The 16,843-nt window shown below is 42.2% G+C and overlaps 8 protein-coding genes across 8 annotated transcripts; 3 read left to right on the top strand and 5 right to left on the bottom strand.

Moving 5' to 3' along the window:
• Positions 1-830: 830 nt before the first annotated feature.
• LOC115760674 (4-coumarate--CoA ligase 1-like) lies at positions 831-2,684 on the bottom strand. The gene is made up of 4 exons (XM_030702141.1): positions 2,550-2,684; positions 2,085-2,479; positions 1,896-2,012; positions 831-1,827 (listed from the first exon to the last, which is right to left on the bottom strand). The coding sequence occupies exons 1-4, from the start codon at positions 2,682-2,684 to the stop codon at positions 870-872; spliced, it is 1,605 nt and encodes a 534-aa protein (XP_030558001.1). The 3' UTR covers positions 831-869.
• Positions 2,685-3,564: 880 nt separating this feature from the next.
• LOC115760927 (4-coumarate--CoA ligase 1-like) lies at positions 3,565-5,492 on the bottom strand. Its single transcript, XM_030702502.1, has 4 exons — positions 5,307-5,492; positions 4,853-5,247; positions 4,669-4,785; positions 3,565-4,606 (listed from the first exon to the last, which is right to left on the bottom strand). Exons 1-4 carry the CDS (start codon positions 5,448-5,450, stop codon positions 3,652-3,654), a joined length of 1,611 nt encoding a protein of 536 aa, XP_030558362.1. The 5' UTR covers positions 5,451-5,492; the 3' UTR covers positions 3,565-3,651.
• A 624-nt stretch (positions 5,493-6,116) lies between these two features.
• On the bottom strand, positions 6,117-8,382 carry LOC115760928 (4-coumarate--CoA ligase 2-like). Its single transcript, XM_030702503.1, has 5 exons — positions 8,192-8,382; positions 7,928-8,135; positions 7,684-7,870; positions 7,503-7,619; positions 6,117-7,442 (listed from the first exon to the last, which is right to left on the bottom strand). Exons 1-5 carry the CDS (start codon positions 8,330-8,332, stop codon positions 6,497-6,499), a joined length of 1,599 nt encoding a protein of 532 aa, XP_030558363.1. The 5' UTR covers positions 8,333-8,382; the 3' UTR covers positions 6,117-6,496.
• A 1,437-nt stretch (positions 8,383-9,819) lies between these two features.
• Positions 9,820-11,145, top strand: LOC115760494 (deoxyribose-phosphate aldolase-like). The gene is made up of 3 exons (XM_030701845.1): positions 9,820-9,921; positions 10,031-10,614; positions 10,675-11,145. Exons 1-3 carry the CDS (start codon positions 9,888-9,890, stop codon positions 11,005-11,007), a joined length of 951 nt encoding a protein of 316 aa, XP_030557705.1. The 5' UTR covers positions 9,820-9,887; the 3' UTR covers positions 11,008-11,145.
• Positions 11,146-11,193: 48 nt separating this feature from the next.
• LOC115760495 lies at positions 11,194-12,514 on the bottom strand. Its single transcript, XM_030701846.1, has 2 exons — positions 11,978-12,514; positions 11,194-11,917 (listed from the first exon to the last, which is right to left on the bottom strand). The coding sequence occupies exons 1-2, from the start codon at positions 12,119-12,121 to the stop codon at positions 11,201-11,203; spliced, it is 861 nt and encodes a 286-aa protein (XP_030557706.1). The 5' UTR covers positions 12,122-12,514; the 3' UTR covers positions 11,194-11,200.
• A 337-nt stretch (positions 12,515-12,851) lies between these two features.
• Positions 12,852-15,747, bottom strand: LOC115760492 (probable nucleoporin Nup54). Its single transcript, XM_030701843.1, has 5 exons — positions 15,553-15,747; positions 14,561-14,941; positions 14,138-14,504; positions 13,507-14,074; positions 12,852-13,445 (listed from the first exon to the last, which is right to left on the bottom strand). Exons 1-5 carry the CDS (start codon positions 15,605-15,607, stop codon positions 13,104-13,106), a joined length of 1,713 nt encoding a protein of 570 aa, XP_030557703.1. The 5' UTR covers positions 15,608-15,747; the 3' UTR covers positions 12,852-13,103.
• On the top strand, positions 15,115-15,482 carry LOC115761129. Its single transcript, XM_030702789.1, has 2 exons — positions 15,115-15,194; positions 15,377-15,482. The coding sequence occupies exons 1-2, from the start codon at positions 15,115-15,117 to the stop codon at positions 15,480-15,482; spliced, it is 186 nt and encodes a 61-aa protein (XP_030558649.1).
• Positions 15,748-16,084: 337 nt separating the features above from the next.
• Positions 16,085-16,819, top strand: LOC115760499 (uncharacterized bolA-like protein C8C9.11). The gene is made up of 2 exons (XM_030701850.1): positions 16,085-16,316; positions 16,378-16,819. The coding sequence occupies exons 1-2, from the start codon at positions 16,153-16,155 to the stop codon at positions 16,481-16,483; spliced, it is 270 nt and encodes an 89-aa protein (XP_030557710.1). The 5' UTR covers positions 16,085-16,152; the 3' UTR covers positions 16,484-16,819.
• The last annotated feature ends 24 nt before the right edge of the window (positions 16,820-16,843 follow it).

Raw genomic sequence — 16,843 nt, 5'->3', positions numbered from 1 at the left:
GTTTAAATAGCTTGCATATCATTTAATCTATTTTATCAGAAACTCACCTCTGTATTCATTCTGTGAACCTATTGGTTAAATAGCACACTCAGTATGAATGGCAATTTCAGAGAACTTTGTTGCTTTAATCAATAAGCTCTAGACCAATATATAGTAAAGAGTACAGCGATAACTATTCCTATGAGAGATATCGCAATAGCAACTGATTGCATTCTGTACACTTTGAATAATGATAGGTAAAGTTTGAATGTTGTGTAGATGGAATGTGGCGTCAACGACTATATAAATGTCGTCTCGATAAGAAAACCAGTAGGAACAATGCTGTCGAATGCAATGGACCCGCAATACTCTATTCACAGCGTTGCGACAGATACAATTTTATCTCGACTGTAGAGATTAACGACTAATCTAAACACATTTTCTAAGTAATATAGACAAAATTAAATAAATAAATAAAATTATATATATATAAATTATCTAAATATATTTATATATATTTATATATATGTATATATCCCAAGTTTGAAGAAATTTAAATTTAAATATTTGCAATAATCAATTCCAATGTATTTTATGTTAAATAGAATAGAAAAATCCAAGACTTCATAAAATCTCAGTTAATTGATAAGGCTAATCGTACAATTTTTCATGAGGGGCATGAGGGTGCTTATGATTTTGCTAGACCCCAATAACTGCCACAAAGAAGCAACAAAATATAAAGCATACTTTTGGGCAACACTTTTAACTGCATGCTCTACGAGACAAAAAAGTTTGTACCATGTTTTGGCTGGCAAATAAAAGTTTCTATTTCTTTTGCCACTTGTGTGTAGAAAATCCTTATATATATTTAAACCAAACAAATAACAGCTTTACAAACCATTTAAATAAGCCTGTGTCAGCTTCTCTTTGACTGTTCGACGGAGCACCTTGCCATTTGCATTATAGGGTAACTCACCCACGAAGTAAACGCCTCCATGCAATTGCTTAAACTCGACAACCAACCGCTTGGACACATGCTCTTTGATCTGATCTCCAGTCAAGGTGCTACCAGGTCGTTTTACGACCATGGCAGCAGGTGCATCGCCGTATTTCTCATCGTAGAGGCCCACCACACACACTTCTTGAACATCGGGTAGCTCAGCAATGGCTGCCTCAATATCAGTGGGCCCGTATTGCATTCCCAAGCATTTATAGATTTCCTTTTTGCGGTCCACGATGTACAGGTTATTGTTTTCGTCAAAGTAGCCCAGATCACCCGAGTGGAACCAGCCCGAAGAATCCTGCATGCGCTGCGTTTCTATTGGATTTCCGTAGTAGCCGCTCCATTTGCGGCCATGGTGCACACATATCTCTCCCACTTCTCCATGACTCAAATTACTGCAGTTCTCGTCCAGTATGCGCACTTGAATTCCGGGCAATGGCTTGCCCACTGTGATGCCAAGCTTTTCCGAAAAAATGGCGCAAGCAACTTGACCAAATTCGGTAGCAGCATACATAAAGATAATAACACCGTTTTTAAGCAGGTTTTGCATCTTCTGAAGTGTTTCCGATGGCATCCACCCACCACCCACGAATACAGTCCTTAAACTAGCTAGTTTTTCAGCTGAGGCCGCGGGGTAGGTGACTAATGCAGAAACGTAAACCGGTGCAAGAATCGCAATAGTGATTTTATACTTGACAACCAGCTCTAGAAAATTATTTTCACTAAAGGATTGGTTGGTTAAAATTCTTGTGCAACCATTTGCAACGCTCCATAATAAACTGAGAATGCCTGTGACCCAGTCTAGCCCAGAGGGACAGTAGACGACCGATTCGGCGGTTACAAAACTGGATAAATAATAATGAAAGATTAACTATCCAGTCATATGTTTTCTTGTGTAAATTATAAAACCTACTTGTTACTACAATCAAGCATATTGTTTGCAATGCAAACAGCTTTGGGAAGTCCGGTAGTACCGGAGGAACACAAAATCAACATAGTCTGATCACCGCCCAAAATCAAGGTTTTTGGTCTGTATAAATATATATAGCACAGTTCGTTAGTAGAAAATCGACTAGGTATATAATTGATACTATCAACTTACCGATATAACATTTCAGTCTCCGTTGGGGAGAGCAGTTCCTCTATATACGTCACACCCTCCACTTTACCCGTGACTGTTATCAGTTCAGGTGTCCAGGCTGCACTCGCGGTCTTTAGCTTCTCATAGTCGACGGCATCGCAGAAGATTAACTTGGGCTTGGTTATCGTCAGCACGTGTGTTAGGGTATTGATATCTAAGATGGGATTAACTGCGTGGAAGGGCGTGGCATTAAAAAGGCAGGCCACAGCGGCAGGTGTGACATAGGTGCTATTCTTGGCCGAAATGCAGATGACGTCGTCGTGGCGTAGTCCACGCTGCTCGAAATTCTGGGCAAGTCTCACGGACCAGTTTAATATTTGCTGGCTTGTCACCGTTTTCCCATCCTCAATGCATATCTAGAATAAAAAAAACATATAAGAAAGAAAATACTAATTGATCTGCATATCTCATAAGTGTCAAACTTACATGGCAAACTTTTTTCGGATTATTTTTGAGATTGTTGTGAATTATTCGGCCAATTGAACAATCGAAATCATACAGAGGCATGGATTTTTCTCCCCTCCAGATGCGTTTGATGGGATCGTAGCCTGCTGCACACATGTTTCGGAATTCGTTTATTTTGACAAGAGTTGAAGACAAACTAAGTTGTTTCTGAAAAAGAGCGGTCGCTTAAATAGCTTGCCCTAAACTTTATCTTATGTTATTAAAAACCGACCTTTTGAATTCATTCTGTGGACCTAACCCATAAAACGCGAACTCACTATGAATAGCAACTTCAGAGAAGATTCTGAAAGAGATTGTTCGCTTTAAAAAAATGCACAGTCACTATGAATAGCAATTTCAGAGAACTTTCCTGTTAGAAAAGCTCTTTTAGCCAATAGACTGTAGTCCACTTAAAATCAAGAATGCGGCGATAGCTAATACTATGACGTAGTCTTATCATATTTGTAGATAGCGCCAGATTGCGGCAATACGTTTTGACTAATGATAGGTAAATTATGAATGTATTATGTACAAGTTGTAGTGCGGCATAGACGACTATGACATAAGTCTTACCGAATAAAAAAATAGCCACAAATTTGTGACCCCCATTTATACCAAGGAGAAATGACTTTTCCAAAAAGTGTTAAAAATCCCTTAGATTAATTCGAGCAAAGATATTCAAAAATAGGTTTTTGGCCGATTAGATAGTAAGCCAAAGAGTTTTATACAAACGTTATTTGCGGTGGAGAAGTTGGAGATATATATATATATATATAAATATTGGGAGTATCTTATAGTTTGAGTCTCTTAATTGAATATATTATTGGAAATGCTTATTAAAATATATTTTTGTGATAAACAGAGTACAAAATTTCAATAAATTTTGTCAGTGATTAGAATGAATTAAGATAAATAAAGCATACTTTTAGGAAACAACTGCATTTTATACGAGACAACATAGGTTCAACTCAGTTATGTTGATGTTGATGTTATAGCTGGCAAAAAAAAAAACCTCTTTCTTTTCCCACTTGGTTGTTTAAAATTCGCATATATGTATATGTAAACTAAATTAATACAATTTTTATTAACGATCCAAATTCGCCTGCATCAGCTTCTCTTTGACCACTCGCCGGAGCACCTTGCCATTGGCATTATGGGGCAACTCATCCGCGAAGTAAACGCCTCCATGCAATTGCTTAAACTCGACAACCAACCGCTTGGCCACATGCTCTTTGATCTGGGCTGCGCTCAAGGTGCTGCCAGGACGTTTTACGACCATGGCAGCAGGTGCATCGCCGTATTTCTCATCATAGAGGCCCACCACACACACTTCATGTACATCGGGTAGCTCAGCAATGGCTGCCTCGATATCGCTGGGCCCGTATTGCATTCCCAAGCATTTATAGATTTCCTTTTTGCGGTCCACGATGTACAGGTTATTGTGTTCATCAAAGTAGCCCAAATCACCCGAGTGGAACCAGCCCAGAGAGTCCTGCATGCGCTGGGTTTCCAGTGGGTTACCGTAGTAGCCGCTCCATTTGCGGCCATGATGGATATAAACCTCTCCAACTTCTCCGTGGCAAAGATTCTTTCCGTTTTCATCGACAATGCGAACCTTAATTCCGGACACGAGTGTTCCCACTGTGTTACCCAGCTTCTCAATATAAGGACCGGCAGAAACTGCTCCAAATTCCGTAGCACCATAACCAAAATAGATATTCCCATTTTTAAGTATGTTTTTCAACTTCTGAAGTGTCACGGGGGGTATCCAACCACCCCCGACTCCCAGTACAAACACCGTCGCCATTCGCTCAGGTGTGGCTTGAGGACAGGCGAGCAACTCGCTAGCGTGACGAGGCGCACAGCTTATGATATTGATCTTGTACTTATCAATGAGCTCTAACAAATACTCAGCACTGTAGGGCTTATCGGGTATGACGCGTGTACAGCCATCCGCTACGCTGTTCATAAAGTTCAAAACACCCGTGTACCAATCTAAGCTGGAGCCGCAGTAGATGACTAATTCGCTGTTAACGAAGCTGCAAAAATATTGCACGATTAAGGAATGTCTAGCCTTTAAAATGAAGGGTCTAATACTTACGGATTGCCAACCGTCAGCATGTGGTTTGCTAAGCAAACAGCTTTGGGCTGTGCTGTAGTTCCAGACGAACACAATATGGCCACAGTCTGATCACCGCCCAAAAGCAGCGATTGTGGTCTGCAACAAATTGAAATAGTGGAATAAACCTTAGAACCATTTGGAATATGAATGCACTTCAACTTACTGATAGAACATTTCAGTTTTCGTTGGGGAGAGCAGTTCCTCTATATACACCACACCCTCCACTTTACCCGTGACTGTTATCAGTTCAGGTGTCCAGGCTGCACTCGCGGTCTTTAGCTTCTCATAGTCGACGGCATCGCAGAAGATTAACTTGGGCTTGGTTATCGTCAGCACGTGTTTAAGCGTATTAATATCTAAAGTGGGATTGACTGCGTGAAAGGGCGTGGCATTGAAAAGGCAGGCCACCGCGGCAGGTGTGACATAGGTGCTATTCTTGGCCGAAATGCAGATGACATCGTCGTGGCGTAGTCCACGCTGCTTGAAATTCTGTGCAAGTCGCACGGACCAGCTAAATATATCCTTGTTTGTTGCAGTTTTCCCATCCGCAAGGCATATCTAGACGTAGTAGAATAAAATTGATTAGTTTTTATTTATTTCACAAGACCTGAGCTTACCTGGCAAACGTTGTTGGGATTGTTTCTGAGATTGTTGTGAATTATTCGACCAACTGAACAATCAAAGTCGTACATGGGCGCGGGTTTCCCTCCACTCCAGATGCGTTGAATTGGATCGTAGTTGGTTTTAAAGAAATCGTCCATTTTATTTCAATTATAGTTCTTTCCGCAACAAGTTTCAACCACTAAATAAAGTGTTCCTTAAAGTAACACTCACTTAAATAGTAACGAATTCTTTTTTCATGGGAAATCTTATCAGTAAATGCTGTACTCACGATGAATTTTACAGAAAACAGGTGTAGGATCTGCCATAAGCGTCATAACCCTAATCAACAGAACGAACACGCGACTCTTATCATCTTTGCGTATAGTCCGCGTCTTATCATACTTTTTTGTCAATGTGGAAAGCTTTCAAAAATACTCTAATAGCTATTATTGATTGTTATTCACGTAAAATCAGATCATATCGAAAACGTGGTCTGATTTGAATTGCCAGATAAACGTGTTCTACTTCTAATCATCAATCAACTTTGAAAAATTCCCGGCTTTTTTGTTGCTGCTAAAGAACATCTAAGGCCTTTCCATATTATCTATTACCTCGCGCCCTGATTAATACTATGATATACATATATACAGCTTGATACTTGTGGGAGCAATTGTACTTTGCTTTTTACTCAATGTTAAGTATCTCATAAATAGATTATAAGTCACATATACTAAAGACTTGTTGCTGGTGGATAAGAATATTCTATACCAATATCAAAAAAAAAATTCAAAAGTGCCATTAAAATACTTCCTCATTTGCGCGTGCTTTAATCGCATGAGAATGAAATGCACGACAAAAGGGGACTTTATCAAGCATGAAGTACAGCTATAAGATATAATTTAATCAATATATTAACGTTGTTTATTTTAAGCCAGGCATAAAGCTAGGCATAAGTGTTTTGAGTTATTTTGGTACCGGGACGACTGACTCAACTAATGGCTGAGCCCATACTATCTCCAGATTTTCTAGTGTGACAATACTTCCTAGTCGGAAAACCATAATAATTTAAGGCTTGCTGTGACTATATACTCTTAATGCAAAAGAATTGTATATGATATGGTTATCTGTATCTCATTTAGAACTCAAGTACTCTTACTTATAAAGTGAAGTACACGATTCAAGTGAAATATATTTGCTCGTGGTCTTAGTTTGCCTGGGAGACAAACAACTCCCGGGCTGACTTTCGGAGAGTCTTGCCGTTCACGTTGGCTGGCAGCTTATCGACAAAACGGACTCCGGCGTGCAGCTGCTTTTGCGTGCCAGTCAGACGCTTGGCCACATGATTAATCACCTCTTGGGCGTTAATCTCGCAGCCCTTGCGCCGGACAACCAAGGCGCCAGCCGCATCGCCTTCGCGCTCATCATAGATGCCCACAACGCAAACGTCCTGCACCTGCGGCAGCTCTGCAATCGCACTCTCGATTTCAGTGGGCCAATAGTGCAGTCCCTGGTACTTGAGGATCTCCTTTTTGCGATCGACAATGTACAGGAAATTCTGTTCATCAAAATAGCCCAGATCGCCGGTATGGAACCAGCCCTCAAAGTCTTGCATGCGTCGGGTTTCCACGGGATTGCCGTAGTAACCATTCCAGGCCTGTCCAGTGTGCACATAGATCTCGCCGACCTGATTATAGCTCTGGCTCTTGCCCTCCTCATCGACAATTCGAATTTTAATGCCCGGCAGTAGTCGGCCCGCTGATGCGGTATTACTTATACCAATATTTACAGTTATGGCACCCACCTCGGTCATGCCGTAACCCGAATTAAACATGGCCGATTTACATATCTCCTGGGCACGCTGCAGCGTGGCCATGGACACCAAGCCGCCGCCATAATTCAGCATACGTATGGGCATTAGGGACTCTGCCGTGGCTTCCGGACACGTGATCAAGGCGGACAAATGTCTCGGCGGCACGACGGCATAGTTGATCTTGTACTTCTTAACCAATTCCACAAAATATTCGGGTGCAAAGGGTCGGTTAGTGATGATGCGAGTACAACCAAATACGGTGCTGAAGATGAAGGCCCACAGGCCAGTAATCCAATCCAGTGAGCTGGACACAAAGATGACCGATTCACTGTTGACGAGCCTAAAAGTAATAGATTGATTAGGATTTCCCGATACCAAAACGAAACGAATTTAATCTCACATGCTCTCCTGTATAAGGATACTATTCGAAATGCAAACGGCTTTTGGTAAGCCCGTGGTGCCAGAGGAGCATAAAATGGCCACCGTTTGATCACCGCCAGACTTAAGAAGTTCCGGTCTAAATATAAGTAAATATTTGATACATACTATTCAAATAAATTGGACTTGTTTATGTTACTCACTGATAAAACATTTCGGTGGTAGTGGGATCCAACAGAGTCTCTATCTTGGGCACACCCTCAATGGGATCGCTGAGGGTATATATTTCCGGATGCCAGCCCAGTGTAGCCGCATGTATTTTCTTATAATCCAGACCATCGCAGAATATAAGCATTGGCTTGGTTATTTCATAAACATGCTTAATGGTCGCTGTAAATAAGATTCAATTCAGGGAGGCAAACCAAGTGGAATCTATGGGTGACAAACCTTCATCGAGCATTGGATTCACAGAATGAAAGGGTGTGCAATTCATTAGACAGGCCACACCCAAGGGCATCACATAGGTGGTATTTTTCGCAGCGATGCCAATTACATCCTTGTGGTTGAGGCCCCGCTTTTTCAGGTACTGGGCAATGCGTACAGCCCAGGTGATGCCCTGTCCATTGGTGACAGAAACGCCGTCAACATCGTTGATCTGCATAAAGGTTGTTAACATCTCAAGTTATTCCTTCTGTTTTTTTCAGGACTCACTTGGCACACATTTTTTGGCCAGTTCCTCATGGTATTGAATATGACCTTGCCCACAGACATATCATAGTTGAAGATGGAGCTCCGCTTGGCCCCACTCCAGGTATTATCCTTCTCATTGTATGTGGTTGGTATTGCTGTCATATTTACCGTAAGCCTGCTGCAAAACTGCCCACTTTATAGCCAATAGATCCACTTGCATATGCGGCGCCAGACCGTATCGCCCATCTATTTATAATGTCAACTGCTCACACATGCTAAAAGTTTTCTATGGCAATCCAGGCCGTTGAGTGGATGCAATCGGTAAGTGGTCTACACCTGTTACATCTTATCAAAACAATACCCCACGGCTTAACTGTCGATAGTATATCGGAAAACGTTTAAAGTACCTCTATTCTGACACTTTATTGTCTGCTAATCACTATTTGCATTACATTCACACCCTCTTTTTATAAACTTAATTCCCACTTTCAATGAAGCTAACCCCATTTCAAGAGACATTATTATTTTGAGGCGAATTGAGAAATAAATACATACACACATAGCCATATAAGACGCAATTAAAAGTTTAACCATAAAAATCTTAGCATGTAATAAATATTGGCATTGTTAATTTTATAGAAGGGCTTCCTCGCACAAGATACGACCTATTGTGCCGTGGATAGAGATAGGCAGGTGTTTGAATGGCTGAAGCTTCCGCTGATTTATGAATGCGATTTGGAATTTCCATTGATATTATTTGACTTTGAACTGCACAGATAAAACACAATGCCTTACCGAATAAAGAATAACTTAAGAATTTTGTAACAGGAAGTATAAGTAGCAAAAATATATGTCTCTATTATAGAGCATTACCAACTAATTATTGCACACTTCCCGCTCAAAGTGTCAAGGCGTAAGCTTTAAATTAAATGATATAAAAATTATAAAAAAAAATACGGTCTGAAGCATTTCAGTATTAAAATTGAAAAATTGCAAATTCCAGTTTTAGCAATTATCCTCAATTCCTTTTTAGACTTAAATACTGTGAAGACAACAAAAATCAAATTCAAATAAACGTCATTCCCACATTTCGAAAGCGGTTACAGATATGCCTGTTACATACATTTGGATTTTGCACAAATACAATATACCCTTATACACATTTTTAATGGGTTCAGGGTATAAAAATTCCGGTTCACGATAAAATTAAAAAAAAATTAAATGCAGCTACTTTTCGACGTCAGCCACCAGGGAACGAATTTAAACTGATTTTTTTTTTTGTAGATTCAGCGACGGCGATCGTCTCTTACTCCCATTTTCAAGCAGGCGAGAGGGAAAGTACGAGATTTGACAAAATGTGATAAACTGGGCTCAGCATTAACAGGTGTTTTGCATACTTCGGTTTTCGGCAATCAAAATAGAAATTTTTGCCGCTGCAGGAAAATCAAAATAAAGCCAACAGTTAAAAAAATGCTTGAAGCGCCACAACAAAAATGAGAAATGTATTGAGGAAAGTTCTTGGCGCCTAAAACTAATTTAAAAATTTCACATAAATATAACAGCCCTGTGCTTGCGAAAATGATCTCAGAAAATCAAAGTATGGCAACACTGCCAACAGCTGCGGCAGCCATCTGCTGATAACAGATTCACATACACACGTTGGGGCTTGGCTCATGAAATAAACTGCCAATTGAAAATTTTGGAAAGGAGCAACAAAATGGAGTATAACGTGAACAAAACGCTGAAATATGGTAAATGTTATGTGTAACTATAGGCTACAAAAAGCAAACAAAATCCTTAGATAAAGACTCGAAGATAGTTATCTTACTTATGGTTATTTACTTATCTGTTCGTTATCAGATGCCACCTTCCTCAAGAGCAACTTTTCACTGCCCGAAGTCAATAGGATCGCATCCAGCATATCAAAGACCTCGACTGTGACGGGTGATTATGAACTCGCTTGGGCTCTGAAAGCCCTCACGCTTGTAGATTTGACCACCTTGGCTGGAGATGATACTGCATCCAACGTGAGCCGGCTTTGCGTGCGCGCATGTTTGCCCTTTGAGCCGCAACTCTTGGAGAAAGTTGTTGAGCCCAGCTTGCTGAAGGATATTCATTGTGCTGCCGTTTGTGTGTATCCCGCCCGCGTGGCGGATGCACACAAGACTCTGAAGCGGTATGGCAAATTGAAAGACATATCCATAGCCGCAGTGGCCACAGGTTTTCCCACAGGCCAATATGGCTTGAAAACACGCCTGGAGGAGATCAGCTACGCCATTGATGCAGGTGCTACGGAGATCGACATCGTTATTAACCGACAGCTGGCGCTGGTGGGTGACTGGAAGGGCGTCTATGATGAGGTGGTGCTCATGCGCCAGGCCTGCGGCACACGTGCACATCTGAAGACCATCTTGGCTGTTGGCGAGCTGGGCTCTATGGAAAATGTAAGTTTCTGGCATTACATATGGGCATCCTGATTAGATTTATCTACTTTGTGTTTGCAGGTGTATAAGGCTTCCATGGTGTGCATGTTGGCGGGCGCGGACTTCATCAAGACGTCCACAGGCAAGGAGGCGGTGAACGCCACACTGCCTGTTGGTCTGGTCATGATATGGGCCATACAGGAGTTCAAGCGACTCACTGGCCAAATTGTGGGTCTTAAGCCGGCTGGTGGTATCAGAAATGTGCGGGATGCAATTGCGTGGATGACGTTGGTCAAAAGCACGCTTGGCATACACTGGCTGCAGCCGGAACTATTCCGTTTCGGTGCCTCGGGTCTGCTCGATGATATTGAGAAAGTTGTTCGCGAGGGTGTCGCTAGACTGAAGCAGGCTTAATATAGTGTATTTTTACTCATATTAAGAGCAACACATCAGGAAGCATTTTTAGGTGTAGGATACAAATCATAATCCAATAGAATTTATCCCTGTGTATAAACTTATATAAATATATTTTTGCATTTTTGTAACCGCCTACAATTAAATAACAGTTGTCCTGGACGCAATTGAGTTTTCCAGTTCTCCAGAAATATTACAATACAATTGGAGTTGGCTTGAAGTTGTATGTGAGCTGGGCAGGCGCGGCCATTAGGTCATCCTCAGCCAGATGTTCGCCATGCTGCAGCAGCTCAACGGGCACAACGTTCGGCTCCTTGTGCGGCTGATTGTCGGGCGTCTTTACGTGCATGTCAACCGCAAAGAAGGAGTCATCGAAATTAATGCGATTCCGCTCATCCTGTTCCAAATAAATGGCCTTCGGTGCAACACCTCCCATTGCCTTCTCATATGTATTGAGCCACTTGAGATTGATGTGCTTGGCCCCTGCATTAAACTTTTTCGGGGTCTTCTTTGGCTTGTCGGCGTAATAATTGCGCTCCTGCTGCAATCTCTGCGGCGGTGGCGTTATCTTCTCCATGTGCCGGCTCTTGGCATCCAACTTGGGATCCACGTAATCATAGAGCGGCAAATAGAAGTTGTATGGCTGGTCTGTGGGTGGCAGCATGTACTGATGTGGCTGTGACTGCATCTCCACCTGGGCGTCCACTTGGCTGCCAGCCGATACCGAGTCTTCGGCTTGGACAACTGGACCAAAGATTTCACCAGCACGCCTTAACAAATGCTCTAAGCGTTCAATTGTTATGATGTGCGGATGCAATAACTGCACATCATCCTGCATCTGTACACGGCGCTGCGGTATCGATGTCGTGGGCGTGGCAGCCACGCCAGAGCAGAAGGCCCACAAGAGCAACTGAAAGATGGAAGTAATTCATAACAGATCCTACAGTTGCAACACCGGAGGTATACTCACAATTATTGACCCATTCGACATGGCAGGTTTTGTTGATTTGTTAGCCACTTTTATTAGTCCATATACGTTGCCGGAGCGGCAGCCGTCACTTGTCGTTGCAAAGATCGCACAATGAGTAAGGCGGCCTGGGCACAACGAATTCATTTATACCCCACACACAGCAATCATTTGCCATTTTCCCAGTCTTAAAACGGAAGCTCTCGGAAGTCTCCACAGTCAACAATAGCAACAACAATGTGAGCCAGCTCCAATCCAGGCACAGTTAGCTGGGAAACAAGTTTTCCCAGCGCAAAAGAAACAAATATATAACGAGATAAACTACACACATACACACACACACGGCTGGCCGCATAATAATGTTAATGTAACAACCCAATCTCGAACCGCCTGGAGTTGAACAAACTGGATGTGAGTTTGTCACTGGTAATGAGTTCGTTGCAGCCAGAGACAACGAGCGGAATTGCGTCAAATGGTCAAGTAATCGCTGCAAAATTGTCCAATCTCAGGCACTGGCCAAAGAAAAGTCGGCCGCTAGCTCCAAGTGCATTGACTCGAACAGCGAGTAACTTGTATGGCAAAAACAAAGCCTACTTTAACTAGTCGAAGTCGAAATACCTTAGCAGAAGTACAGACTTTTCTACGCTTAAGTAACGTTTAAGTAAATCTTAAGTTAGGCATTCAAATACTATGCAAACGAAGAAACATATCATTAATACATTTAAACAGCCCGCATTAAACATTTTAAATCTCTAAGCAATTTAACTTTATGAAATCGTAGTCAATCGAGCAATTGGTCACTTTAGAAATCTTCAAAAAACTTTATATTTATGGTAAGAGCTAAACAAATGTATCATACCATTTGGAGTGAGTATACAAAATTGTCGTTCACATAATTTCCGCAGCGTGTGATGTGAACTCGTTTTGATTGTTACAACGAGAGCCAGCACATTTGTTATATTTTATCTCAACAGCCGTAAAAGTGCAAGTTCAAAGTTACAGGAAATACTAGGCCGGTGGCAATCGCAACATAAAAAAGCATTAACAAATTGTAACGACTACATCTTGTGTGCATTGACTCTATATTAGACAAACAACTATATAATTTCGGTAACAGTCATATGGAGGATCATGTCTGCTGTAATTCGGGCAAACCTTTTATGATAATATCCAGCGCTTCCAGGTCCTTGTTAACCGTTTCTTTCAACACCTCCATTGCGCGCTGCTGCATGGTCATTATGGTTCGCATCTCATCTTCTGCGTTTTTCTCTAGTGCATATTCAGGGAGGCCATTGTTGGCAAATTGACTGCGCTGCATCCGAATTTGGGAGAGTAGCTCACTAAGCCGACCCTTAAACTGAGTGGGCGCCGAGACGACGGCCTGCATATTTTGCAGCTTGGTGCGTAGCGCTTCTTCCTCCGGCGTTAATGTGCTGCCCACTTTGCGAGTGCATTCCTGTTTCACAACAATCTATTGAGGAACCATTTAAATATTAGAAACTTTTAAACTGTTGACACATTCTGTCGCTTACCCTCAGTATGCGATGGCTCATTTCGGCTAATTTGCGTTTGTGCTCCATTATCCTAGCTGTTGCGGAAGCATGTCGCCGCCGCAGTTCCTGTAACTCGCCCTCCACCTTCTTCAAGTACAGCGCATGCGTAAATGTCTCTTGTTCCTGACACTTGACGCGCCATTTTAGATCGCTAAAACCAATCATGGGTACAGGTATGAATTGGCTGGCATCTGGATTGTCTAAATTAGCCTGACGCCACATGCGTGGATCAACACTTCGCGGAGGATTCTCTAAATATTCCTTTAATTGATCTTCGTCGGGCAGTGTCAGAGCCAAAGCTTCTGTCATGCCCAAATTGCTCAACTGTGGCTTCACTTGTGCCTGACCCAAATAACTGGCCAGCTCGGTGGCAAGTATTCGCTTGCTATCATTTGGCCCATGAGAAAGCTGTACTTTCTCCTCCACATAGATGACCATTTGACACTTTTTGTTCTCCAGCTCTTTGAGAACGTCGATGTGCACCAATAGATTTGGCTTGCTGCCCATTAAGCTGTGTAGCGTTTGTATAATCTGTTGCTGTTGTGTCCTTAAAGTTAGAAAACATCCAAATTAATGAAGGACAAATGCACATAAATACTTCGGCACTTACTTAACCGTCGCCAGATCACGATCAAAGTTGAGTGCAACCAGTCCCAGTTTGTTGTCCTTGCCAGGCATTCGACTGTAGCCTATAGCCTTAAAGCGGCACAGGTAATTCTCCTGCGTAATGTCCACCGGCGCAGCGCTTTGTGAGTAAAATAATTTGCCGGTGCCCCACATGGCCTGTAGATAGTTCCATTTGGCAACAATGTTGTCACGCTCATCGCCAAATATTGACACATTTAGAATAGACTGCGCAAAGGCCTCATCCGATGAAATCGGCACAGGCTGCTGCTGTGGCTGTCCCATCATAAAATTTGTACCACCAAATCCACCAAAACCTGGCGTCACAGTCGGTGCAGCTGGTTTACCAAAAGCTGGAAAAAATAATACATTTAATTATTTGTCTAAACTGTATTCGTGTGCAATTTACTTGATCCAAAGGCGCCGCCGCCAAACGGAGTCGTCTGACTGGCGCCAAAGCCACCGAACGTTGGTGCTGTCGTCGCTGTTGCGCCAAATCCCGAAAATCCACTAGCAGGCGCATTGCTTGTTGTTGGCAGCTGTCCGAAACCACTGAATGCAGGCGGTGCCGATCCAATTGCGGGAGTTCCAAATAAGCTGGGCTGACTTGTCGGTGCTTGTGCACCAAAACCACCAAATCCACCGCCCAGTGTAGAAGCCGGTGCACTTGTTGGGGCTGCACCAAAAGCTGAGGGTGCGGCACCAAACGCCGACGTCGACATGCCGCCTCCAAAAGCCGGCGCCGCAGCCCCAGTTGTGGCACCAAACGCTGAGCCAAACATGCCGCCCGCTGTTAACAGAAGAGATAAGCGAAACATAAAGGGGTCAGTGTTTGGTAAGCATTGTTGCTGGTCCAGCTTCCGCGCAACATATCTTATCAGTGCGAGAGCCGTGCTTGATGAGGGTCGGTCATCAGTAAGCTTTGGAAGCTGCACAGCAGCAGATGTGTCTGTCTTTGCAATTATGCCATTACTGATTATCTTCTTAGTAGCTTTGCTGCTGGCTTTCGTGGCCTATTTGGGCTACGTTATACATAAAAAGGGGTAAGTATAACAAATAAAGAAGCTAATCGACTAGGAGTAGTTGGACGTCCAAGTTCAATCGGTACCTCATGGTCCTCTCCGTGTTTTCTCATGATAATACGTGTCTGTGCACAGTCCGAGTGCAGTAGCGATTGTCGAAGTTCTGTTTTACACTTTTATCTCATATTTCTCTAATATTTTAGCATCAGTCACATGGAATTGCGCGTGCACAGCTTGCATGATGCAAAGAAGTTGCTTTCACTACCTACAAGTTCTACCCCGCAACGCTATTTGGCCAAGACGGCTTGACCGGCACTTTAACGGATGGCATTTCCGTGCCATTACCACCACCACCTGAGGAATAGCAAATTTTACTTACGTTTTGCCGGTGTGCTTGTCGCACCGAGCGATGTGTTGCCACCAAAGAATGACATGAGTACTATGATCTAAAACTTGCCAAACTATTTGCACACTCTTCTCACTTAGCTTTTATCGTAAAATATTTGCTTTTTTATTAAAAAATAAGTAAAAAACTAAAAACGAGTAATTTATGGCGCTATCAAAACGCACAATAATGCTATATTAGGAATGAGAGAATTTCGATATCTTGATGTTTTACAAATAATCGATAGCTGTCCAGAATAGCACCGTATAGACGATACTTTCTACAGAACGATAGGGAGGTAGTCAAAAAATCATTTCGCGCTTGTGACGTCACCAATTATGTAGATGTATAATAAACAAATAATATATGACTACCTCCATGAACTATTAGAAACCGGTTCATTTTAACCTATGTTTATTATTTTAATAGTGATTATATTATTTTTTTAGTGAATATTAACATCCCATCTTTATTTTCTGTGACGTATGTCAAACCTCATTAGCAATCTTCTTATATCGATAATTTGCCGCTACCCACTGCAGCATTTCCCTTAGTTTGGTTGTTAAAAGAAAATAATAATAAAATATAATAAATATGAGTAAATACACCGCAAAGTATTTGGAAGACAAGCTGAAAGATAAACTCGAGGCAACGTACGTGCATGTTTCAGACGACTCCGATGGATGTGGTGGCAAATTCAGCGCTGTCATCGTCTCTAAAGCATTCGAGGGAAAAGCACTCCTGCAAAAGCACAGACTGTAATTCGCTCACATTAAAATAACAAAATATTTGTAATAAATATTATGCATTTAATTTAAGAGTTAACACAACGCTCGCCGAGGAACTAAAGGAAATACACGCTTTCTCGCAAAAATCATACACGCCCGCAGAGTGGGAGAAAGTGCAACAGCAAGAGAAGCAATAACCGTAACCTGTTGCTAAACTGTGGAGCCCAAAACCTGTACATACCTGCATATGTGTGCGTGTGTGTGTGTGTGTGTGACCGAACCAACCAGCCAACGTCAGACAAACGCTTGCCAGTCAAAACCCAAAAACAGTTGAACAAAGAAAGTGAAAGGGAAACAGCCGATGAACGGAGCTACAATAAAAACGCAAACTACTCGTAACATTACATAAAAACTCAGCCAAACATACATAATACAAATAAAGCGAGAATCTGATCTCGAGTGAACCGTGCTTGACGCCATTTTGCATAAACTGCTGCGCCCTCCATTAGAAATTCAAATATCCCGATCAAAGATAAAATTGCGGTTAACAGAAACAC

This window comes from Drosophila novamexicana, unplaced genomic scaffold, assembly GCF_003285875.2.
Source record: "Drosophila novamexicana strain 15010-1031.04,08,12 unplaced genomic scaffold, DnovRS2.1 tig00000462-arrow-pilon, whole genome shotgun sequence".
Taxonomy (NCBI): domain Eukaryota; kingdom Metazoa; phylum Arthropoda; class Insecta; order Diptera; family Drosophilidae; genus Drosophila; species Drosophila novamexicana.
This window is presented reverse-complemented; position numbering and strand designations above follow the sequence as displayed.